The 26,700-nt window shown below is 34.0% G+C and overlaps 1 protein-coding gene across 1 annotated transcript in view; it reads left to right on the forward strand.

The window, feature by feature from the left end:
- Nucleotides 1-26,700, forward strand: part of LOC106456901 (ephrin type-B receptor 1-B-like) — a 196,190-nt gene that overhangs the window by 93,094 nt on the left and 76,396 nt on the right. The window contains exon 2 of the mRNA XM_022382689.1: nt 24,138-24,217. Coding sequence (XP_022238397.1) covers nt 24,138-24,217 — 80 coding nt within the window. The remainder of the gene's footprint in view (nt 1-24,137; nt 24,218-26,700) is intronic.

Genomic DNA, 26,700 nt, shown 5'->3' on the forward strand with positions numbered 1-26,700 from the left:
ATTCGCGGCCTTCAGATTGCGAGTTGAGCGCACTAACCACCTGGCCATGCCGGGCCATTAAAGAATAAAAATAGAAAATTTAAAACAATCATGTTAATGGTTTTTAATGTTTTTCTCACTGTTCAAGCTCTGCTTTCTTTGAAGAATCAGACATTATTACCACTTTTAAATTTACTATCTTAAAATCATGGCCAGGTGGTTAGGTCGCGGGTTTGAATCCCCGTCCCACCAAAACAGTCTCGCCCATTCAGCCGTGGGGGCGTTATAATGTGGCGGTCAATCCCACTATTCGTTGGTAAAAGATTAGCCCAAGAGTTGGCGGTGGGTGGTGATGACTAGCTGCCTTCCTTCTAGTCTTACACTGCTAAAGTAGGGACGGCTAGCGCAGATAGCCCTCGTGTAGCTTTGCACGAAATTCAAACCAAACTATAAAACCAAATATAGGGGTTGGCACCCTAAAGACACCGTCTAGTGTACAAAGTATTGAGTATCTATATGTTACAGTCATCTAATGTTCATCTATTATTGGCTGGTATTTCCTGTTTCACCCTGTAGTTTAGCTTTTTGAAGGAACACCAGATATGTGTAGGAAAGCTAACTTCAAGGGGTAATAATAGCATCTTTTACACTAGAATTATGATGTTTTTTGACTTATGCAAAATATAAAAAACAAATCGACTTTCAATACCCATACGACCTTCACAGTACCTTATTTAGTATTCTACAAAAAAGGTTTAGGTGCAATATACCAAAGGCTGAGCCACCGTGGTGGTGGGGGGGGGGGCGCTTGGTGCCGAAGTGTATAATTTTCAAAATATTTTATTGTTTAGTTATTGATAAGTGTTGGAATTTGAACGTATTGTTTGTAGACTTATAGCGCAAGTTTAAATTTGGGGTTTACTTTCACAACTTTTGAAAATATAGCAAAATACTTTAGACTTTTCCCTTGGATTGATTGCAACTTTCAAAAAGTTGACAATTTCTTCGCCAGGGTAATACAACTACGTGGTGAGCACCCGATTTAGCGCCACCATGTGTCAAGGTTAACTTGGGTGACTATCAGATGCGTGTTAGACAGGACGCGTAGTTACTTAAGATCGTCCATACACCTTGATTACTCGTTCTAACAGCATTTTAATGAAGGAGGATGATGGGTGTTTACCATATATATATATATATATATATATATATATTTGTATGTATGTTATTTCTAAATTTGGTAGGGTATTATTTCGATTTTGATCATATTGATAATTATTGATTTATATATGTTAGATATTCATACAGCTGTGTGGAGTTATGGGGGATGGGAATGCCAGCATCAGGAGATTAGCTTTACTTTATTACTTGCCTCCAGTGGTCCGTTTGTAGTAATCTTCTTTATTAATTATTATTTTCGTTGCTTCATTACTAGCGACAAACCTTTCTACAACTGTGGCGGGTTAAGAATAGGAGTTTTAGATTTCCGCACTAATTAAATTCGATATAGGGTTATATTAAATAAGCTGTATTATTTACTGGGTTAACTTGTAGTTTTGTTCTATATTGCTAACTTGTTTTGACCAGAAGTTATTGATAGCCCATATCTGTTCCTAATTTTACATCTGAAGCTTGTGAATAAAGGTTTATTTCCCCGAAAGGGGCTCAAATGCCGCTTGGTGGAGCCACCTGTTTTAACCACTCGCAGCCACAGTAGTTTGTTGTCAGTCAGTCACTCAGTAGACACTAAAATGACGTCACATAAGAGACGTTTAACGTTGCGATTTGTACTGTTGTGACGTCAGTAAAACATGCGCTTGCCATGAATCACGAGAAGAATTATGCACTCTCTAGACTACAACATGACATATGAACTTCAAAAGCAAGAAATAAAAATATTTTTTATTAATTTTGGTTTTATTTACTATTGAAACAGAACACTTTCGGGGACCCTGCGGAAGTACATCTAGTCCCCATTAGCTACGTCGATACTGTTTTGGTATATACTTCTCTTACTGTGGTATATTTTATCTTTCTCACATTGTAATTCGTACCATGCTTTTATATATTTGCCGTTTGTATGGAACGCATTTATGTTCTTGGATAAGTTGTTTGGAAATATATACATGCACATGTTAAATTAAGAACTTTCAAGTGTTTCATAAGATGGGTTTACCAAGTGCTTTGTATAGTAAGCTGAAAAATTAATTCTGAGTTCTCAGATTTTGTTACACATTTTCCAAATTTTTACAGTGGTGAAACACCACTTGGATAAAAGTAACATTACCGCTGTTTTATTCGTGCCAGGATTCCTTTATCTAGGCCCTGCATGGCCAGGTGGTTAGGGCGCTCGACTCGCAATCTGAGGGTTGCGGGTTCGAATCCCCGTCACACCAAACATGCTCTCCTTTTCAGCCGTGGGGCGTTATTATGTGACGGTCAATCCAACTATTCGTTGGTAAAAGAGTAGCCCAAAAGTTGGCGGTGATGACTAGCTGCCTTCACTCTAGTCTTACACTGCTAAAGTAGGGATGGCTAGCGCAGATAGCCCTCGTGTAGCTTTGCGCGAAATTCAAAACAAACAAATCCTTTACCTAAGATTTAATATAACACTTGCTGAAGGATATCGATATTAAAAGCACGAATGAAATGATCGTTTCAAGCCGCATTTAAAAACTTACAAATTTCAGTACATATTCAAGTTAAACTATAGCTTACACTATCTACCGTATTAAATAAAAAATAAGAATATATTCTAGGTTCTTTTTTTGTATATGTTTATCCCCTTATTATCTACACAAGCTATCTTCTGCTTAGATTTATTATTATATTTTTACTCAGGTAATGTAGGAAGCTAATGTTTAAATTGTTAATAATAATTGTTGAATTCTACTAGTTATCAAACGAACTAAAGTTTAGTCATTTCGTCGCACATGACATAAATCACGCTATTATTTATTCATACAACCATCATAAATATGCTAGTGAAACTACAACCATATACGCCTAGCTTAGAAAGCGATCACGTGACGTGATCAGGTATTCCAGGGAAGTCACGTTATGTAGACATCTCCATAGCGAAGATTACTTGCTGAAGGATTAAAAGATCTTTTAATATAAATGTGTTCATATGAAACAAATACTTGAATATTTCGCATGTTTTCACAAATACACATTGCGTGCATGCACAGGTATATAATAATGATATAATGAAATTACAATTAAAATAATATAAAACTTCTGCTAATTTTAAGAGGGAGAAAATATATTAAGGTGATTTTACAAGATATGGTCAGAAAATAAGATATTTATTTTTTGTTACAAGCCAACATCTCACTAACAGTTACTGTACTTTCTCCCCTTCAACAGCTTAGCAAGGGTTAAACCCATTGTGCTACCAAATGTAAAGTCACATATATTTTATGTTACTTCGATATTCGCCAATATATTGTGACGAACAATGTGTAGTTCAGACTTAATACATCATGTTTCATTTGATCAGGGATAAAATCACTTGGAGATCAGGAATGAAAATAATCAGATCAAATAAGATATACATTATATATTTTTAAAATGTGTTGTATATGAAAATTGATAATAGAAATAGCGTCTGGATCACTGCTGTGTCTGTCGTATCCCAGCCGGCCTGATGAGCCCTGGTATTGAGCGAGAGGCTTCGTCAGCCAAATCTTGTGTTACTGTTGTCTGACCGAATAGTGGAATTTAATCATCACTTTCATAACGTAACTACGGCCCCAGTGTGTGTGGAGCTTGTTTCTTTTTTGTTTTGTTTTTGCGGCAACGGGACCCGAACCGCAAATCATCGAATTCACAGTCGTAGCATGCTAACCATTAGGACACACATGACCATTACTGTATAGGAAATCTACAAGTGACATGATTTTACCTGCTTTTCTAAAAGTATATGAAATTCTAACGTTATTGACATTATTTTATGTACTTTAACTATCTACATACGTAAAGAAAAATCACTGAAGATTTTAAATTAATATTTCCATCTGGTGCATATTTCCTTACTGTGTCATCAAACTCTTAGTTTTCACAGTGAGTGACTTTCTTATTAGGTTAACTTACTTACTACAGTTTCGACTTTAAATTTCGAAAATATGTGTATGGTTATTTGAATTCATGCTGGAATTATATATGAATCATTGAGCAGATACTTTTTGTTGGGCAGAAGAAGATGATGATGATGCACTAGACGGATAAAAAAATCCCGATATAAATGACTAACCACATTGCTCTGCTGCTCACGTGTTTGTCCAAACTCCCTGCCCTTGAAACATCAAAAAAGGCTGTTACTCTTTAGTACGTGATGTACAAAATAATTTCTCTATTAATTATGTATTCGTTGAAGAGATGGACGACTAGGCGGGGAACAGGGTGCCGAAAGAGTTCAGAGTTTCTGGCCAAGAGGTTAAAAACCTGCCGGGGGAGGGGCGTGCAGGGTGGTTGCAACAGTTCCCAATACAGTTGTACTCATTCTACGAGTTCCTAATACGTTTATATATTTATTTATTATTAGGTTATAGGCGACAAAACATGCACATCATTTAAATACTTCAACGTACTTTACATTTCATGCGCGAATTTTTACAGACTTGGAGGATATGATACTTTTATCTGATGATCCCATAAGAATGAACCCGCTTACATGCTGCACGATGATGTACTTGATATTGTACAGGATGGCCCGTCTGTCTGTCTACAACTTCTAAACACGTATTTTTGTTTTTTATTACAATATTTTATTATAGTCTCTCGTTTGTGGTGTTTGCTTGCGATTATTTCAACAGAGAAATACCTCAATAAATAAATAAATAAAGTTGGAAAAAATCCAATTTAGTGAATATTCCCATTTCCTTATTTGACGGTATGTCTTTTTGTGTGGAAATGTCTGAATTAAATGGGTTGGTATGAGATATTCAAGACTCAAAAAGATTAGAACGTATTTTAGGATGTAGGATTATCTTAGTTTAAATTGAAACGTTTCACTATGCTGTTGACAAATTAACCAGGTGGGTTTTCTGTGATTTTGATAGCAATTCAGGCAACAATATAATTTGGATTCGCTAACAACATTTAGCTCCCGTTTGTGCCCCATTTATTAGATCAATAATTTCTTTTGGATTTGACTCATCGTCCAATCGAATGGTGAAAGAGTTATACTTTATCATCTCGGTATGTATTTCACGCTAATATAAATAAAAAACTATCGCTGTATTAGATGTCCCTCGATGGGACAGGGGTAAGTCTAAGGAATTACAATGCTAAAATCCGGGGTTAGATTCCCGCGATGGACACAGCAGATGGTCCAAGTGGCTTTGCTCTACAACAAACAAGCAAAGATGTATTAGATACTGACTCCTCTTTATCTGTATGTATACATGAAAGTACTTAAGCAACGGAATCAGTGGGGCATTTGCCCCACAAGTAATTTTACCAGTAAAGCTTCTTTTGAATACTTTTGTTACAGTATTACCTGACAGTAAAGTATTGTCAATGTTACACTAGGTTTAAGCCAAACGAGGGTACTGCGGTTGGTCATTGTTAATTTGTGTGTTATGAGAGCTCACTGTAGACCAAATATGACATATACTACTATGGATCTAATAGACCTACAAACTGTATAAAAGAAACGTGTATAATACTTATATATATGTCAAAGGGAAAATTGTTTCCTTATCTTTATGCATTTTCCTTAATTAGTAACCATGGAAGCATAAGCAGAAATCAATAAAGACAGGGTGGTGTTACCACTTTTAGAAGTGGCGAACTTATAATGGGGAATTTCGGGGTATGCCCGTCGGAAAATGTTTCTGATTTGCACTGAAACTGGTGCATTTTGATGGTATCCGAGGCAGTTTTTATACCTTTTGGAAATGTTTTATAGATTTATGGTTGCAGTTTATAGGATCCTCTTGTCTACGCACGTGAACAACCTAATGCTAGACGCTCGTAACTCCGTAGTATATTTTTTCGGTGTGTCCATTACTATTTGCATCACAATTGGAAATAGACAGCAAGCATGCGCAGTGAGATACTAACTTTACAAATGTAATACTTATCTAACTTAATTTTTCGTTTTTATTCGTATTCAATTTAAGAAAATGCAAAATTTATACTAGTTACTTTGCATTATATAACCAGAATTATGTAACTATTATATAACCATTGTATAACCAGAATTATGTAACTATTATTTAACCATTGTATAACCAGAATTATGTAACTATTATATAACCAGAACTATATAACCAGAATTATATAACCAGAACTGTATAACCAGAATTATAAAACCAGAATATAACCAGAATTAAGTTATTGCAAAACACATACTTAGTAATATTTACACTGCATGCACGTGCATAAAAATGATTTAATAGACACAGCCATTTTTTTTACCTTGGTGATATTTTACTTTGATTCCCTGCCTCATGAATATATATTTGTTTTCGTCATTCTTTAAAGGGCATGTAGAGCACCGAAATGTATACATTTCGTACAAATTTTGTAAAGTTTTGAGAAAATATCCTTTGTTAGGTAATTTCAAAAATGGCTAGTTCATGCCTCCTTAAAATGTCAACTGCCAAAGTTCCCATAGAAAATGCACGTGGTCAGGTGGATATAGAAAATAGAAAGCGTTAATTAAAGGTTAGACAAGTTTTTAAATTTTTCTATAGTTTCGTTGGAAATTAAGAAGGTCGTTATTTATCACGAGCAAACGTGGTCTTTTGCGTGATATTTCTATAATAGATGCCATCCTCGACTGTCCCACTTTCTTATCACGAGGAAACATTGGCTTGTATGTGTAACCTCAGTGGTAGATACCATTCTAGGCTATCTAAACCATCTTATTGATTAGACGGATTTTTTTGGCATTCGCTAGATTGTGTGAGGCTACCAGCCAGATGGTCTCGTTGGGTTATATAGGTGCCTACTTGTAGGTCAACTTAATTAGTCTAATTATCAGAGGCAACGTCACATTAGAGGGTGAATTCCAGCATAATATCTGCTGTCTTTTTTTTCTTCTCCTCAGGTCGATCAACCAGCGTGTAATCTCAAGTATTTTTAACATGTGAATCTTGTAGTGTATTAATGTCCTTGCCAATTTCTGTCTTTGCTTTAAGTTTATTTTAGCTACCCTAATTTATACTTTTTATTCGGTCCTATATTTGTATAATTGTGTCATTGTCTGGAAGTGGAAAGAGGAATACATTTTTCCTACTGTTAATGCTGCTTCATTTCCTTTCTCCAACTTACATAAAAAAACATCCTTTTTCTCCTGCCAAAACTTTGATCTTCGTGGTATCTCGTAATACGTGTGTTCTGCATTACTCATCCACGAATATCACACAGGCGACGGTTTGTGATTTTTAGTTAAACCCAGATATTGCAAACGTTTATTCGACAAAAGATCATTTTAATATTTTATACGGCTAGAATATAAAGTAGAATTAACTTACGATGTGAAAAATGCATCTAAATTATGTAATCAAATACGCCAGGCTTATATAGTAATCCCACACAAACCTGCTCAAATGTATGAAGGTATTGTAAAGTGTAGATATTTAGACTGGTAATTATGTAGCTCTATTAAAACTCCTGTAAGTATTGCTAAGCTTGTTACTTTTATTGCAATGTACGTTTCTCTGTAATAGTGTAGTAAGAGGGCAGGTAACTTCATTTTCGTTGTTAATCGTTAGGTGGCCTGTGTAACATTGTCACGTTTTTTTCTTCCCGTTCCAAATTAGTGTCATGTTTCTTTCTTTTCAGCAATTACCTTCTCTGCGTTCTATAGTTGAACAGTAGCAAATTCACGGGGTATTAGTATCACGACGTTGTAGTGTGATCGGACGTACAGGATAATGTATGAAGGCAGAGATAATTAGTATTAAAAAAATAACGAAACAAAACCTTGGTCATGCAAACCGTTTGGCCCACACATGTTGCTCGCTGGAAAACGCTTGGCGAAAAACCCAAAGGACGGAGTTGCATACACATATTTTTCCAGCGAGAAAAGTATTATAAAATGGTATTCCTTTCTATGGATGTCTACATGTATTTGCTAGTGTTATATAGAAAGGAATACCGTTTTGATGTCTGTCTTTATATGTATTTGCTAGTGTTATATAGAAAGGAATACCGTTTTGATGTCTGTCTTTATATGTATTTGCTAGTGTTATATAGAAAGGAATACCGTTTTGATGTCTATCTTTATATATGTATTTGCTAGTGCTTTGTGAGAAGAGAACCCGTTTTGCACTTTGAAATCCTGCGAATAGATTATTTGATCGATTTCACTCCATAGACTTTATTTTCAGTTACGCGAGGATCTTTGCGTGTAATACACGTTAGAAAAAAATATCTTTGTTGAAATCACTGCATAGTAAAAACGTTAGGTTTTTCCCATTAGAAAAGTCAAGTAAAATACTGTTTCTAGTCGTTTCTTATCTTTATACCTGACCAAATAAACTTATATCCTAGAAAATGCGCAGTTTATCCATCTGCAGAGTACGCATTACTCTTTTCTTCTGTCATCCTGTCATAACCGAAGATTTTTTAATTAATTCTTGCACAAAAGTGACGCAATAAGAAGTAATGTTTTTTGTTTTTTTTTACACAAGTGATGCCGTAAAAAGTAAACACAAGTGATGCCGTAAAAAGTAATAGTATTTTCAGCTTAACAGAGAAATTATGCGAAGCATGGGCTAAAAGGGTTAATCAGAGACCTCTAGAGTTCAAGTGTAACCATCCTTGGTTTTGAATTACTAACCAGAAGAATGATAGTCAGGCTGCAGTGAAACTGTCGAGACGGATTTGAATCCATGCGATACCACAAAATATTCCCGTTTTATTAAAGCTGTTGGTGTGTTATAAGGGTGACAGTCAGTCCCCACGGATTCTAATCCATGAGAGGCACAAAATATTTCCCGTTTTATTTAAGCTGTGAATGTGTTATAGGGGTGACAGTCAATCCCCACACGGATTCGAATCCATGAGATACCACAAAATATTTCCCGTTTTATTTAAGCTGTGGGTGTGTTATAAGGATGACAGTCGGTCCTAAGCATGGGTGGTAGGATGCTGCTGCTGACTAGCTGCCTTCCCTGTGATCAGTATTTTAAAATTAGAGACGGCGTTAGATGGCATTAGTAGCTTTGCCATAAATACAAATAGAAGTTTCATCTCGAAGTATATCTAATTTGGCATTTTGCTTTAAACTGTAGTGTAAATATTGAATTTACTTTCTCTTCAGTTTTTGTACCTTAAATTCTCCTTATGCAAAAAGAGTATCACATTAATAAACATAAACCACAAGTTATGTGTGTGTGTGTATATATGTATGTATGTATGTATGTATGCTTTTCAACTACAGACGTCTGAACTGCAGACATTCCACTGCACAACTTGCAGTCAGGTTACCATAAGGTTTCCACTGCACAACTTGCAGTCAGGTTACCATAAGGTTTCCACTGCACAACTTGCAGTCAGGTTACCATAAGGTTTCCACTGCACAATTTGCAGTCAGGTTACCATAAGGTTTCCACTGCACCACTTGCAGTCAGATTACCATAAGGTTTCTGTACATGGATTTATAGCGAGTAAAATATTTTCCTATTAATTGATTGTACACAGATTTTTTAATAGACAGTGTGACAAAATCCTACATGCGTCTAAGATTGATTCAAAATATTTTTGCTGCACCAAATAAATTAACGGTGGAAAGAATAAAACGCAGATCAATATCTTGAAACACACATCACGCCATTCGTATACCGCCCTCGCTGCGCCTCCTAATGGTCTAGATAACGAGGTATTGAACAAACAATGTCGAACCGAAAACTTCTTACTTTGTTGGGTTTATCTATACTGCATTTGATCAATTCCTTCTGGAGTTTACTCTCAAGATTTCTTCTACGTTATAAATTGAATTTCTACCTAGTTTGTTGTTAAGGTAAATTGTTTTTTAAAGTTATGGTGATATTTTTTCTTCTATTGGACAAGGTTGGTTTAGTAATTGCTTAAGCATGCTTCTAAGTAAGTACATATCGACCGCTATCCTTGTTTCTCTTCTCATGTTACATTTAAACAAGTTCGAGATCCTATAAAGTTATAGAAAAGGCTTTATGTTTACTACAAGTTTACCTAAAAAAGGGCCATGTATACTTTTGCAAGATAACTTAGAAAGTTGTAGAAAGAGGTTATGTTTAGAGTTAAAAGTTAGACTATAAAATTGTAGGAAATGCTTATATTAGAGTTACAAGTTAGCGTATAAAGTTCTAGAAAAAAATATATTTACTTTTACAAATTAGTTTATAAAGTGAGAAATGGTTTACTTTTGGAAATTAGCTTATAAACTAGTAGAAGAGGGTTAGGGTTACAAATTAGGTTATAAACTAGTAGAAGAGGGTTAGGGTTACAAATTAGGTTATAAACTAGTAGAAGAGGGTTAGGGTTACAAATTAGGTTATAAAGTTGTAGAAAAAAACGTAGAAAATGTTAACGCTAAAAACCTGATTTCGATACTCGTGGTGGGCACAGCACAGATAGCTTTGCCCTTAACAAGAAACAAAATTAGTCAGAGAACAGTACTTGGTCTGTAACAAGCTGATTTTTTGATATATAGAACAGGAATGACTGTTCTCTTTGTAATACTTCCGTATCCGGTCATTAGTAATACGTTTGTTTGCTTTGTAATACTTCCCTATCCGTCGTTGGTGGTGTCTCTGTTCGCTTTGCAATACTTCACTTCCGTCATTGGTGGTGCCTCTGTTCCCTTTGCAATACTTCCCTATCCGTCGTTGGTGGTGCCTCTGTTCCCTTAGCAATACTTCCCTATTCGTCGTTGGTGGTGCCTCTGTTCCCTTTGCAATACTTCCCTATCCGTCATTGGTGGTGCCTCTGTTCCCATTGCAATACTTCCCTATCCGTCGTTGGTGGTGCCTCTGTTCCCTTTGCAGTACTTCCCTATTCGTCGTTGGTGGTGCCTCTGTTCCCTTTGCAATACTTCCCTATCCCTCGTTGATGGTGTCTCTGTTCCCTTAGCAATACTTCCCTGTCCGTCGCTGGTGGTGCCTTTGTAAAGTCTGCCTCACAGACAAAAACACATGTAGTCTTGTGTTACTCAATTTAGAACTTATTTTCTGTTTATTTGTTACAAATCATATTTAACTACTGTCAGTACTTATTAGGTAAAATATATTGTAATTTCTTATTTATTTACTAAATTAACCCACACTAAGTTTATTTGAGCGGAACAAACCACCTAAAAATTGATATATTATAGGATTTGCCGTGATAAAACAGAAATGAGACGGTGGAGCAAACTGTTTGAAACTTTCAGATGTTTTGATCGTTTTCTTTTCTTCCTGTCAAAAATATGTTGATCATTTTACCCGGAAAAGTCACCAAACCAGGGAAAAGTGTCCCCCTTTTTATCCCCGAACCCGCCTGCGCATGGTCAGTCATTATCTACTGTTTTATCTGGTGATAATTATTAGTTAATTCATTGTATTTGATGACATGCTAGTTAAATATACCTGTATAAGTAAAATGTAGAATTTTATTGTTTACCATCAAGTTACAGTGTCCTTATTTGAAGATCGTTTTGTGTAGTACCGTAAATCCCCGTCAAATTTCATATCTAACTTCGGGGGAAAAACCCCTATCAAATCAGCACAACTTGACACAGTAATACAGGATATCATGAGGAAGGTCGTGAGGGGTGGAGGTTGGACCCCCCATCTAATTTCATATTGATAGAATTCTTGAAAACAGTATGCCTTTCTTTGCAGTGTTGGTGCCTTTATGTATTTTTATTGTACTTTTAATGTTTATTATGTTAAGAAAACAAAATAGAAGCACAATTTCCTACCCTTTGCTACAAACTAGTTTTTATTTCAGCCGTCCAACGGACGGGTAATCCAGCTAGTGGCTAATTAAGTATACGTTTCTACTTCTAAATATTGTAATACATTGTTTCATCAGTTGATTACTCTCGCTATTTTCGGAGTTAATCCCAAAAATATTTTGCAAGGTTCCGCCAACTTAGGAGATTTATGCTATTGCTAATAATGCAAAACTGTCTATAAAAGTATAATAATGAAAATTTTAAAGTAAATCATTAAGCCACTCCACAGTGTAAGTTTAGAGGAGTGGTATCTGTGACTGATTTACAACGACACATGTTACTGTTTAAACTGTGTCGGATTAGTAGCTATAATTTACGTATAGCACAACCACGCTCTAATGTTTATAAAACTGCAAAAGAATATCTGAATTGTCCATAAAAATATAACAATACTAATCGTAATAAAAAGACAACAAGCTAAACATGATATGAGGTGTGTCTAACACTACTACTTTAACTAACCTCTAACGTTTAACAAACGCATCCCAGCCGACGTGATGAACCCTGGTATTAAGCGAATGGCTTTGTCGGCACTTTGCTTTAACTGTTAAGTTCTTATAAATACATAGAGTTGACTACAGGAAATAATAAATTACGTTAAATCTTCTGTAAACCCGAAAAGGAAATACGATAAGCCTCTAGAAAGTTCAATAATAATAATAACAAGACTCAAAGAAATGTTTTAAGTTTCAAATATCGTTAATATGGCAAAAAGTAATTATGAAAATAAAAGTAAAGTAACAAACCAAACGATGCTGGTAAATAGTGTTGGCTACCGAGTTACGCAAGTATGGTCGTGACATTTTCTTTTCTTTTCTTGATTTTTGTACATGGGAAAGTTGGGTGGAATCAGTTAGACCTACAGATTATCACGGTGTCCAAGTGTTTGTACATAAGTCCTTTACTGATGCTAGTCCTAAGTTATGGTTAGTAAAAATAGCCCCCTTCTGGCAGCGTTAGAAAAATGTGGAGCATCAGAAAACATGAAAAAAAATGAAATACTGTATTAGGAAGGATGCTTAACATTCACCCTGTTTTATGTTTTCAGAAGTTAGTCAAACTTAACCAACTCCAACAGTAAAGTTTAAAATACATTTTCAACCCAATATAAATGGTAAATCTGAAACTTGTAAACTTTTTAGGTGTTGGAGAAGATTCGGTTATGGATTACGAGCAGAAGTATTTAATTTCTAAATTATATTTTTCGCCAGGGTAAGAATAAAAACAAAAAATATAAGTTTTGGGTGATGATGTACGACATATCGGACTGTCAAATAACTGATATATATCAGGCTATTTAAAAGTATTTCTACGTTTGAATTTTAATGGTGTGAAATACTGTGAAATTAGCCCATATTATTCATATACTTTATAGTTTAAAAATATTACACGTAGAGGTGTTGAGAGACTTTTCTTGAATTATTGTATAATTATATGAAAAAACTATAGGCAAATCGTATTATAAATGTGGGGTTTAAATTTTACAGAAACATACAGATAAAAAGAGATAAGGAAAATACACATAGATCAAAAGATCTGACACATCGAAGAAGCAAAACAGTGGCACAGAGACACGTCATAAACAAACACATGGCTTTAATCCCCAGCAGTTGGGTTCCTGCCACAAATCAACCTCATCGATCAAATAAATCTATCCTCCAGCACTGGCTGACAGTGTCTGCCGCAGGCGCTTTACTAAGTTACATGGGAGTGGAAGAAATTAAAAGAGGGGAAACCTTTTTGTGCTGTTACAGGGTGTGATAAGACTGCTTTCAAATTGTTAAGATCCCTTTCATTGATAAATATGATCCCAATTTATTTCAGTTATTTTCAATCGTTTGATTTTAACGAACTCCACCCTTAGGATATTACGTGTTGATTCGTCACGTTGTTTCCCAACCTTTATATAGTAGCTATTCCTTTTTTTTTTTTGTATTTTTGTGGAAGGTTGCTGCTGAATCTCCATGGAGTCTATTATGCAGAATTTTTATATCTACATTTTCCTAAAATTCCTGATGTGAATTACAATTTGTAAAAAAAAAAAAAAGACATACAAAGATTGTATATCATTTGGAGGTTTGTTCAAAGGGTACTGGCGTGTTCCACCGTTGATTATCCTTGTCTTATGATCTGTAGCCATGAACATGTATTATCCCTGCTTTTTTATTTAATTCATATTATACTGCAAATACCGAACACAAAATATATTGTTGCGGCGAATACGTTATGCTAACTACCTTGATGAAAACCGGAATATTGATAAAGCTAATGAAGAATTGAGTTAGTAATGCAATGAGTAGGATCACTTTCACGTGGATCAAAGTTTGAGATGTGTACACGCAGGATGTATGCTCGGGAAACTGTAAACCCTCTCGAGCAATCACTCTTGTCTTCAATGTTTTCGAGGGAAAAAGTGGGAAGGGGGTGAGGTGTCCTTTACTCAAACCCTTTTATGCATATGAAACTTCTTTAAAACATATTAGTTATAATTTTATAAAAGTATGCCTGAAAGAATATTCTTGTTATTAGGAGCTTGAGGACAAGAGCTAAGACATCCAAGATTGAAAAGAGCCGTAAATCTATCGTTCACATATCAAGATGGCGCGCACGTTAATTTACTAGATTTTTTGTCAAGGATGTTTATACCGTACGTAATTTATTATTTATCTACTAGCATCTACATTCAAAGAACGTTTGGGTTAGCTGCTTTTCTCCCTATTTTTTTTTGTTTATAAAAATGTCAATCCTCCTACCAAGCTACACACTCCTACACTTGGAGTTAAAAACAAAACATGTTGATTATCATTTGCATAATGGGTTTTGCTTTCTTCGGTGACAAAAATTTGCAAGTTTGACTTAAAGTCTTTACTAAAAGATTGTATTTTCATGGTAGACTCGATGGTTTTAAAGTGGGTAACTTCCAAGTGTGCAGAATACGAGAAAACCGTATTTATAAACTTTATATGAGAGTATATGTATAGAAAATAAAGATTTTCTGCGAGTTTCTAGAACATATAAAAATGTTTAGAATCAACTAAAAAATACTTAAACTGTAATTGTGTAAATATGCATAGTTTGGCTTTCAAATTAAATAAACAAAGTAATGGTAAAATACGCAGTTTTGTACGTGTGTGAAAACGCATCATTAAAAAAACAACTTTTTTTTCTTCTGTCGTAAGTTATTAGTAAAGACCATAACTATCATTTTTAATTCAAGCTTCCATCATATTTCTTTAAGATGTTCAAGTGTCATTATTTTGAAGAACACATCTCACCTTTTACAGTAATTCCCAGGTACTTATATATATAATAACACGAGAACTGAAAACCACCAAGGAAGAAGCTTTCTGGAGATGCGAGAATGAGCAGGCAAGAGGTTCTTTGGAGATATGAAAAATACCAGCTCAGTAGTTTTTGAGGTTCTAACAAGCATCAGGTTAAAGGTGTAACGAGTGCGAAGTCAGGGCTCTTTTGAGGTTCTAACAAGTTCAAAATCAGAGCTCTTCTAAGTTTCTAACAAGTTCGAAGTTAGAGCTCTTCTGAAAATCTACAAAGCACCGAGGTGAAGATATTCTGGAGTTCTGACATTGACCAGATTAGAGATCTTTAATTAAATAGATCCTGGTTACAGGTCTTTTTGAAATTCAAAAGTACAAAGCCAAGAGTAAATTATATGGCGTTTGTAATTTTTAATTTTTTTAGGAGATCTAAAAAAAACTAGTTTGAAAATTCTCCAGAAATATTAGAATGATGTAAATTAATAGCTATATAATAAAGGCTTATCAGGCACTTAACAATTAGATCACTAAATATAATTAAGGAGGAATTTATTTGCTTAAGTACAAAGCTACACAATGGAATGTGTTGTGCCCACCAAGGGTATCGGAACTCGGTTTTTAGAGTTATACACCTTCAGAACTACCACTGAGTCACTGGGGTGGTAAGGAGGAACCAGTGGTAATATCGAAATTCTGAACAATAAAGAATAAAAAAGTACTCGCACTGAGCTAAAAAAACAAGCTATATGTTAAAAATTTCGCTTGAAAAAAAAAAGCAAATATCTATATTAACCTTTAAAACAGACTTAAGAAAAAAAAATGTCAGAAACAAAAGCGAGAAACATGATATGGAAGTCTGGAATATCCAAAAACCTTTAACGATTTTTGTTTATATGGATGGGCCTGGCATGGCCAGGTGGTTAGGCCGTCTTCTTTCTAGTCTTTCATTGCTAAATTAGGGACGGCTAGCGCAGATTGCCCTCGTGTAGTTTTGCGCGAAATTGAAACCAAAACCAAACCAAAATTTATGTGCACTTCTGTTTTCACTTGCGGCCTACTCATCTTAGATTGTTCTCGAACTAAAGACATTTTAGTGGAGATATTTTGCATTAAGATAACAAGTGTTAAAACCAGTAAACTCCTACAATAGAAATCCAGAGGAAAGTTTTATAGCGACAAGAAAGTATTAATGTTAACCAATAATTCTACGCACGAGTAGAAAAAACAACAACAAAAACTAAGAAAAAACATCAAACCGTGTATGTTGGGAAGAATCCCATGATTTTGGGATTCTGCCATTAAAACTTGAAGATTGGCTGTTTCGCATCTTAATTTTGAAAAAAACAATGACCCATGGCAATATTTGCTTCTTTTTTTGGAAGATAATCCGCGTACTTACACCTTATTCAGCACGTGCTCAGAAGTTAGAGGAAATATCGTAATGGCGTAGATGTTTAAATGACGTGTTTTATTATACTTATATATTACCTAAGTAGATGCACAGTTGTCTTAATTTTTCGGTTTGTCTCAGCAATGCACTACATTAATGGGTATATTTATATCCTTTCATCATCAAAGTATTGAGAGCCAGGAATACAAAAATATTCAATATTGAATACTTAATGTATGACTCAAATGTGTTTTTAATGTATAATAATACATCTTTCTTTCTCTGTGACAGTATTTTTGATTAAGTAGTGTGTTTAGGAAAGTTACCAATTAGTAAAATATTTTTACTATAAACCTTTTGTTGATCTGTGCTAGATAGAAAAAAAAACTGTTAAAGTGTGCGAGACATTTAGTTTCAAGTAGAATTGGCGTGAGTGTTGTAGATAAATCATTTGTTGTTTGCTGTGTTTAGCATATGCTTTAAAGCATAATATATCCAGAAATTAGTCGTTGAGAGAAGTGTAGCGTAGGAGCTCGTCATACCGCTGGATGTTTTTTCAGTCATTATTCTAAACGAACTGAAACCAAAACTTAATTTTGTATTATAAGCCCAATAGCGTGATGTAATTAAACATTTGGTTTAATCGAATGTTACCTGATTCAGAGGTTTATGATCAGAAAGAAGAAATAAGATTCATGGGAAATTAGTTCAAAGCGAATCTTACTAATACGATATTTTATCGTGGTGAAATTTGCGTCAGATATCTTTTTATCCCATAGAGAGAATATGGTGAATCATACCTATTAGCGTGCCGCCATTAGCTTAACGTTAGTTGTATTAGCGTGCCATCATTAGCTAACGTTAGTTTAACCATGTAAGAATACCATCATTAACTTAACGTTAGTTTAATTATATTAGCGTGCCATCATTAGCTTTAGTTTAACCAAAGTTATTACTACAAGCTATATTGTGCCAGGGGTTGTCAGCAGTTTAAAACTTTGGATGATACTTATCAGCGGTCTCCATCTAATTTTCCAGATATTCACAATTTTCTCCCAAACTTGGTCATTTATGTTAAAACGTAGAGAAAACGTTTTTAGATTACACGTTATAAAATATCTTTCTTTGATAATTATTTAGTGCAACTTATTAAATTCCGAATTTTTCAACTCGCTAATTGAAAATGGGTTAGGTTTATTAGGTAAGAACTTACACACATTAGCACATAACAGGTTTAGGTCATGTCTCATTCCGTCGTCTTTAAGATACATTTTCAGAGAGTCTTGGTGAAAAAAACAACAAAAAACGCTACTTTTCTTTGTTTGTAGTTAAGCACAAAGCTACACAATGTGCTATCTGTGCTCTGCCCACCACGAGTATCGAAACCCGGTTTCTAGCGTTGTAAGACCGCAGACATACCGCTGTGCCACTGGGGGGGCTCACAAACGTTGGACAATACATGCTCATCAGCCCATATGTATAATACAAAAAAACATGCAAAGTTGAACACGGTCAAAAAGAGCATATATTTTATGCAGTTATTTAAAACGTCTGTTCATTTGTTCGACTGTATAATTTATTGCGTTAATTCAAAAACTAATCACATAAAATACTGAGTTTCGCCACCTGTTTGAATTTATGTACTATTGAAAGTTAGCGTTCCTGACAAAGCTATTGACTTTTTTGTTGAGCATTATGAAAACAGAAGAGGATAAAAAACTTAAACGAGGAACTACAAATCACTCTCAAAACCACTTAAATATTCTTCGAGGGTAGTGAACAGTCACACACATATATATATGGTCTCCGAAGTCGTAAATTAAGGATTAACATTGATAAGTGGCCCAAAGATAAACTAAGTTTCTGTCGGGAATGATGTGTTAAACCTTTACCCACCTTGTCTTAACCATTGAATGACGAATGTTCAACCACATCCTCTTCACACTCCTTTTTTTTTTTAACTTACTTCGCTTAATAATTTACAACTTGTAAAAAATATTCTGAACAGCTTTTCCAACCGTGTCTCTTATAGTTACGTTAGATTAGAAATAATAATGCCTAATATTTTTCAAACTAAGCCTTTTCAGATTATGCTTTGAGGTTTTCTTTTTATCAAAATCTGCATCTCAGCTTAATGTTTGTATTACATATCAAAGTAACAGAAGACGGTTATTACGCTGATATATCCGTTTTTATTCGCATCATCACGTAACTAGATAAAGTTTAAACATCCTCTGTGTTTATGGTATTAAGATGAAATTTGTCGCTTATCTTCATATTTTTAACAATATTATGAAAACTTTAAAAAGAGATGAAATATAATCCATCTTGTTCTCTTGACGAAAAATGTGAAAACAGCTAATAAAAAGTCTGCTTTTGATTCAGTTACCTTACTTGAGATGGTTCATGCTGTACTTATGGAACCCTCTATTCATTTCTCTCAGTTAATACGAATGCGCTTAGACTGATCCTATTAATTCTGTAGTGCGAGGTCTTTTGATGTGATCAATAAATATATGCTATCGCTTTCTATTCAAATTTATTTTTCCATTACTGTGCTAAAATGCCTAGTAGGTTCGTATTAAAAAAAACAACTGTCAAGCGTGAAAGTATTATGGCAGAATTTCTCAAGAAGCTTGTAAGCTCCAGCTGTTGAAATAAAAAAAAAACCCTAAAGGAATCCTTACGTAGTTGAGGAAGTGCACAGTGGTGTTGATATGCGGGCGCATAGATACACGGTTTCATTATTCACCTTCTTCCAGTCGTGTTGACATGCGGGCACAGAGATACACGGTTTCATTATTCACCTTCTTCCAGTCGTGTTGACATGCGGGCACATAGATATAGTTTCTTTATTCACCTCCTTCCTGTGTTCGTTTAACTTGCATTGTCATCCAAAAATACCAATATTATGTAAAATTTTCATAATTTGTTTCTTACAGTATTCCAGAGAAAATAAGAAAAAAGTTTTAAACAACACAATTTACGCAGATTTGATTTATTTTTTGTCGCTGGCTTTACTTGATTAGGTTAATTATTTGCTTTGAATTTCGCGCAAAGATACTTTAGGGTTACCTCCGCTTCCCCACCGCAGCTGTTTGCCTAATTTTTACCACATTATAACGCCTGCATGGCCGAAAAGACAAGCATGTTCGGGGACGGACACTTGATCCCACGGCTCTCAGATTGTGTGTCGGGTGCCTTAACCCCCAGTCCATGCTAGGCCTTAACATAGCATTTTAATTTGTGTCAAGCCTATAAAGATAATGCAAATAAAAGAAATGATAAAAATTATCATTGCGAATTGTATGTAACTTAGACAACTCGAACGAGGTAAATATTAAAATTTCGAAATAAATGTCAGAAAATAATGGTTAAAAAGTACACGATAACTCGTATTAAGTCAAATTAATATTTATTGGTTAGAGAACTGTAAAAATAGGTCAGTGATATTTATACAAACGATATGAAGTTAGTCGTTTAGCTGCCAGACTCTGATATCCATCTAATTAATTTCTGTATGATACATTCAGGAAGAAAGCTTAGTATTTTCGTATGATAATTAGAGTGACTTGCCGTTAGAGGGAGTTTTAATATTGCTGTGAGTACAGATCAAGACACACAGTAGTGTGTTAGGCGGCCAAAAAAAAAAACGCACAACACCCAGTGTGTTATTAACAGGAATGGAAACTATGGGTTTTGAACTATACTTATAATTACCCTGATAATTAAAACTCTCCCATTTTTTTATATGGTAGGCTGTCCAGGTCTCCTTACATTACATACCAAATTTCAGAGACATCGCTTATTGGTTTACAGCAGGCCAAACTTTGCCTAAATTCATCTTCTTCTCCTTCTAGTTAATCGATTTGTTTCAAATATGGTACACAGCTGACATATATGTTCCCCTACCTTGACGGTAAAGTTGGTTACAGTAGTTCAAATATTCTCGGAGATATGGGCAAAAATAAGCAAACATTATTCTAAAATCTCGTAGATTTTTGCGCTCGTCTGGAGAAAAATTGGCTAACACGATCGCGCTAAAATTTGTATCACACATTAGGGTGTTCTTTAAAGTAGACCGTTTTTAATTTCATAAAAATCTAACGCGAAATCCGGAAGTTGTGAACCCAAAACCACCATCGTGCAAATATTTTCACACGATTTTTGCGTACTACTTTGCATCACACTTCAAACGAATAAAAACGCTTTCCGATACGTGATTGCCTTCGTTTCTGACATATAGTTAGCATATTTTATGATATAACTTTATCTACTATATAAAACCATACATGGAACGTGATATCTTTTGAAAAAAACTTGCCTGAAAAAAATATAGCCAAAATAAAGCAACTGAAAGATATGAACTCAAAGTTATTGAAGTAATGAAAAACCCACATGCAATTATAATGTTTCCAAATTTAATAGGTGCTTGATTCTAATTATTCCAAACTATACCTGGGTGTCAAATGTATACTCTTTGTGGTTAGTTTTACTTAATGCACATCAAAAAAGTGACATTTGATAAAAAAAAAAACAGTATTGCTGTAGAAAGAAAAAAAAAGAAAAAAAAAAGATTTGCGACAGAAATCAAAGTTTGCGGCCAAAAGGAGAAAATATTGACGATTAACATTTTATGCAAACTACTGTGACTAAACATTCAAAATTTCACAAAATTTGTACTACAAGAAATCACATGGACCAGCTGTTTTTCATCGGTGCGTAGCTAAACATAAAACAGCAGCCCATGTGATTTCTTGCAGTAGATATGCATACTTTACATATCTTGTAAAACTTTGAATGCTTGGGCAAAATAGTTTGCATAAAATGTTAATCGTCAATATTTTCTCATTTTGGACGCAAACTTTGATTTCACATTTTTCTGTCGCAATTCTTTTTTTCTTTTTTTTTTTTTGGACGCACCTTTTATTTTTGATTTTTTTACAGCTATGCTGTTTTTGATTAGATACCGTTTGTTGGAGATAGTGAACTTTTATTGATTGGAAGGATACAGAGGAAAATAATGAGCAGGGAGGTATAATGAAAACTTGGATATACTTTTGGAGCAAATAAAGAGCGTGGTAGGTATCAAAAATACTCTTATAGGAGACTTTACCCAAACTCGGTACTGCCTTTTATGGTAGGTATCAAAAATACTCTTATAGGAGACTTTACCCAAACTCGGTACTGCCTTTTATGATCTTCTTGGCTGTAATATATATATATATATATATATAAAGAGATGTAAGTGTCACATGGATAGGTCGGGAAATGAAACCATTTCCTGTAGTCGTGCTTTTAGAATAGTTTTCTCTGTGTGCTGTTGATATATAACGGTTCATTGAACTTCAGTTTTGATTGATGAAAACTTTTAAGACATTGATTTATTAATCACGCAATCAGTAGTTCTAATACCATAAATTACATCGATTGTATATCGGCGATCAAATCACCATTACGCAACAACAATGCAGTTAACACAAATCAAAAACGTTCACTTTGAGACAAAAAAAATCGAAGAAACTCACTCGTTATCAGTCCTTGTCATTACCCTTAACTTATAACTACAAAACTGGTAATGGATAAGTTTCCCGGCTTTTTTAAGTCTAATATTGAACGTTTTTGATTTGTATGTGTTGTGTGTGTGATATATTCTTTTTTTAATAAGCGGTTAACAATTTCCTCATTCTCGATCACGTGCTTAAATTCCATTCGTGTTGGAAGTTTTTACTTTTTTTCAGTGATATATGTTGCAAAAAACAACAACAAAAAACATTCAACGTCGTAAAGAAAGTAAAATACTATTTTTTCTAAATATATACGAAATACGAACTACATCGCAGTTTATTCGAACTTTTAAGTTAGTTGGTCTTTTGGGTTATTCAGTTAATTCTACGACATTTCTACATTTAAATTAAACTAGTATGTTAGTTAACTCAAGTCAATCAGTTAAGTACGATTAGAGATTCTGATTCTGTCATCATTTTTTTTTATAAATAAATTTTATTGGGAATCTTAGAACCGACTATTTTATGCCCGTGTTATCTAATTCTAAGTGGTTATTTTAACATTTTATGTTCTCTCCCCTACTTTCAGTTTGCTGTGGAACGGTGTTTCTCAGACATTGTTATTCATGGTTCACCCGATTTTTTTTTTAAACTTCTGTGGGCTCGATACCTTATGCTGCTGCCGCTTCCTTTTCACGAAGCACCCGAAGAGAGCGCGGGTACCGTCAGTGGTCCTTGAACTACAGATCAAGAACTACTGTTGTAGAAGAAGGACGGGTGAGGTGTGGGGGCTTAATTCTAAGAGCTTACGTGTGAAAGCAAAGAAGAACATGTTATAATATGTCAACCACACTACATCTGGCATATCCAGTGCCGACGAGGCCTTTCGCATATAACCAATTCTCATAAGACCAGCTGAAATATAACAGACATAGTAGTGATCTAGGTTCTATTTAGGTGTAGTGGTCTAGGTCCAAAGACTGTTATGGTGTGAGTTAGATTAAGTGAATTGTAATTAATTTCAATTATAATTAAGTGACTTACTAATAAGATTTTTAGAGTAAGAATTAGCAAAACAATATCATTTATTTTATTTTCATTTTTAACGTTAACAGAGGAGCCAGAAGTCCAGATATCGGAGAAATCACATGAAAATTTAAGGCATTTTACTCCTAAAATGGTGACAGGTGTGGTGTCTGACATTGTCAACAAGATACTATTTTTTTTTTTGGCCTTCTATTCGTGTAGTAACTCTTCATAGTTTTTTTTTTTAACCTATTGATCTGACTAAATACTATTCACGCCCAGACTGCGATGTCAGATAAAATACATCAATTTTGATTTTCCCCTCCCTTTTGCAAGCATTAATGTCTGTATGTATAAATAACCTTGTGGTTTATAACCTCACATCTTCCAATAAAGATAACATATCTATGTTCTATAGCACTTATAAAAAGTGATTTTTATAGCAGTTGTAATTCTTATTAAATCCCGTTTCAATTTTATTGATTGATTGCTAGATGAATGGGAAGATATTGTGTTAGGTGTTTATTGGTATCTATGTTATAAAAAGCACTATTTCTGTCTATTTTAGTTTTATTTTACATAACAATAGGAAGATTTTGTGTTGGTTATTTAGTGGTATCTATATTATAAAAAGCAATACTACTGCTTATTTTCCTGTTTTATCTTGCATAACAATAGGAATATATTGTGTTGGGTATTTAGTAGTATCTATATTATATAAAGCAATACTACTGCCTAGAGCCAATTTTTCAGTTTTATTTTACATAACACAAAAAAAGGAGACTGTAACAAATTTTTTAGTTTCGTTCCTTTGTAGGCCTAGCAGTATTTTGAATGAAACTGTCGTAAAACTATAAATCAAGTGATAAATATTGACTTCTGTACTAATAATAAAAAGGGTCGACTTTATGAAATAACGATATGACAAGTTTCATAAGCTATTGGAGTTAAAGATTGTATAAAGTTGATTTTTTTATGTATTTATTGAAGAACGCATAATAAAAAATTTTTTTGTATTGCAGTTATCTTGCTAGATACAACTTATGAGAGCGCACTTGATTGGACGAAATATCCTTATGGTCCCCAAGCAAGAACTCCCGGGGTAAGTTTCAATTTATTTTGTTAGTTTTTCTGTATCTCATAATTATGATTAATACATTATGTAACAATTGAGAACTTAGATTCTTTTTGATACAATTTACTGTGCTATCGAAAGGAAGTTTTCACTGATGCAAAAAGTCCTGTCAGTTATTTAAAACATACGTAAATAAACTTAAATGTGTTTAAGCATAATTAGTATAACTTTACCAGATAAACAATATTTCGTAGAATTAATTGTGACGCTGTTCTGTTAAATGTACTTTCTTTGAGGTGCAGTTTGGCTATTGCAACATTCTGTTTATGATATCTTTTAAAGCATACAACACCAAATATTGTTCAAGTTTTTGATCATTTCATGAGAATGAATTAATGAATCTATTAGAAGTTCAAAAAACAAAATTTCACACATCAAGTTTTCTGATGAAAAACAATCATTGCATATAATAAGGATAACGTAAATGTTCATTTATTTGTGATATCAAGTACATAACTTTTTGGCTTTTGTTCGTATGAAGTAATTATAATGTGAGAATAATTAATGATGTAGTTAATAAAAGAATCACGAGAACTAAAATAAGCACTTAAAGATGCGCATTTGAATTGTTTTTTCTTTGTTTTTGTTTTTTGTGAGGTTTTTTTTTCGAGGGATTTTATTAATATTCGAAAGCGTGATACTGTAGATGGCGCTTAAAAAGTAGTGACGTTAGATCTGTCAATAGGAGATAAAATCACGTTAGAATTAGTGTGCGTAATTTTATGTGAGCCACTGAAGATTAAAGAATCTTCGTCCACTACTCTTGTGTGCCCAATATAAACGACCGAATTTCACTTATGTGCAATAATTTTTGACCCAAATATCGTAGTTTCATTGTTTAGTGACTAGATTTGTATAGTTTCAGGCATTTATATATATATATAAGGTTTATTTTTTCAAGTGCAAAGCAGTTACTAGATGCAGTTTTCAACCATGGATGTACTGAATTTAATGTTGCTGTAAAGTGCTTGAGCTTGTGAGTAGTACCGGAAACAGTTGTGCAGTTTGCTTTATGAAAATATGGAACTTGTTGGCTGTACATACGTCTGCAAGTTATTTATGTTATCTCATTAAAAATATACCGCTTCTTCCCGTTATCACTAATTTAGTGCTGTATAGATTTATCCTGTCCTTGCTTTACTTAAACGATATTAGTTACAGCCTTCTAGTTATTTATGATGTATATTTACATTAATTTTTAAGGAGCGTTCGTAAAAATGTGCTATTTAAAGACATGGAGTTGCTTATTTTTTTTCGGTAATATTGCCATTTTATTCCAAAGTTAATATTGCTTGAACTAGCTTAAATTTCTGTTAAACGTCACAACAATGATAAAAGGCTATTATGCATATTACTCTTACATGAAGATGGACTCTTAAGGTATTTTATCTGTAAATAATTCGATTTCATAGTATTTTAAATAAAACTATATCCATTGTTACGGGGAGAGGTAGACGCACGACCTCGTGATCTTCAATATTGAATAATTATTCTTACGCACTATGACTAAATATGAGAACTTGCAATTTTGTAACAGCGATGATTAGTTAATACTGCGTCTATAAAGAGTTTATCTATAAACAAACATTTTCACATATCTATTAGTATAGGATTCGCTCTTTCTACTCCAAGTTATGGTTTGTTTTGTTTTGAATTTCGCGCAAAGCTACACGAGGGCTATCTGCTCTAGCAGTCCCTAATTTAGAAGTGAAAGACTAGAGGAAAGGCAGCTAGTCATCACCACCCACCGACAACTCTTGGGCTACTATTTAACCAACGAACAGTGGGATTGACCGTCACATTATAACGCCCCCACGGCTGAAAGAGGCTATGGAGATAGTCTATCTTAAGTTTTTCATTGTTGCAGCGTACGTACATCGATTTATGTTATCCTGTAATCGTTTTTATTCACAGAAGGTTTCAAATAAATCATCGATAAAAACATTGATGGCTTTTTTTAATGAGTCGAAAAATAATTGAAACACACACACACGCACAAATGTGCATGTGTGTGTGTTATATAATTGTCGTTAAACTTGACTTCATATAACAGTAATTTGCCTATTAATAATTTCCAATATCCGGTTACTCACATTTTTCTGATAGTTCTTGACAATCGTGTGAGTTATGTCGTTTAAAATGTATTTATTTCTCATTAAAACATAATCCTGTAAACAATGTGATAGTTTTTGTGTGAGCACAGTTTGTGTATGTTTTTTTTAATAACATAGTTTTATTTTTGAGGAATTTATGTATAATCCAAGTTTTTCCTTTCAGTTATTTTTTTATTAACTTTACGTTTGATCTGTAAGAATCGCTTCGTTCACTGCTGTGTATGAAGTTCTTAATAATTCGCAATATTTTTATTTGTAAACTGAAGAAATGCTGGATTTTTTTATTTGCATCTTCTGTTGTGGGTAGAAGGAAGTTTCCTAAACAGTAGAAGAAAT

Source organism: Limulus polyphemus, unplaced genomic scaffold (assembly GCF_000517525.1).
Source record: "Limulus polyphemus unplaced genomic scaffold, Limulus_polyphemus-2.1.2 Scaffold270, whole genome shotgun sequence".
In the NCBI taxonomy this organism is placed as follows: domain Eukaryota; kingdom Metazoa; phylum Arthropoda; class Merostomata; order Xiphosura; family Limulidae; genus Limulus; species Limulus polyphemus.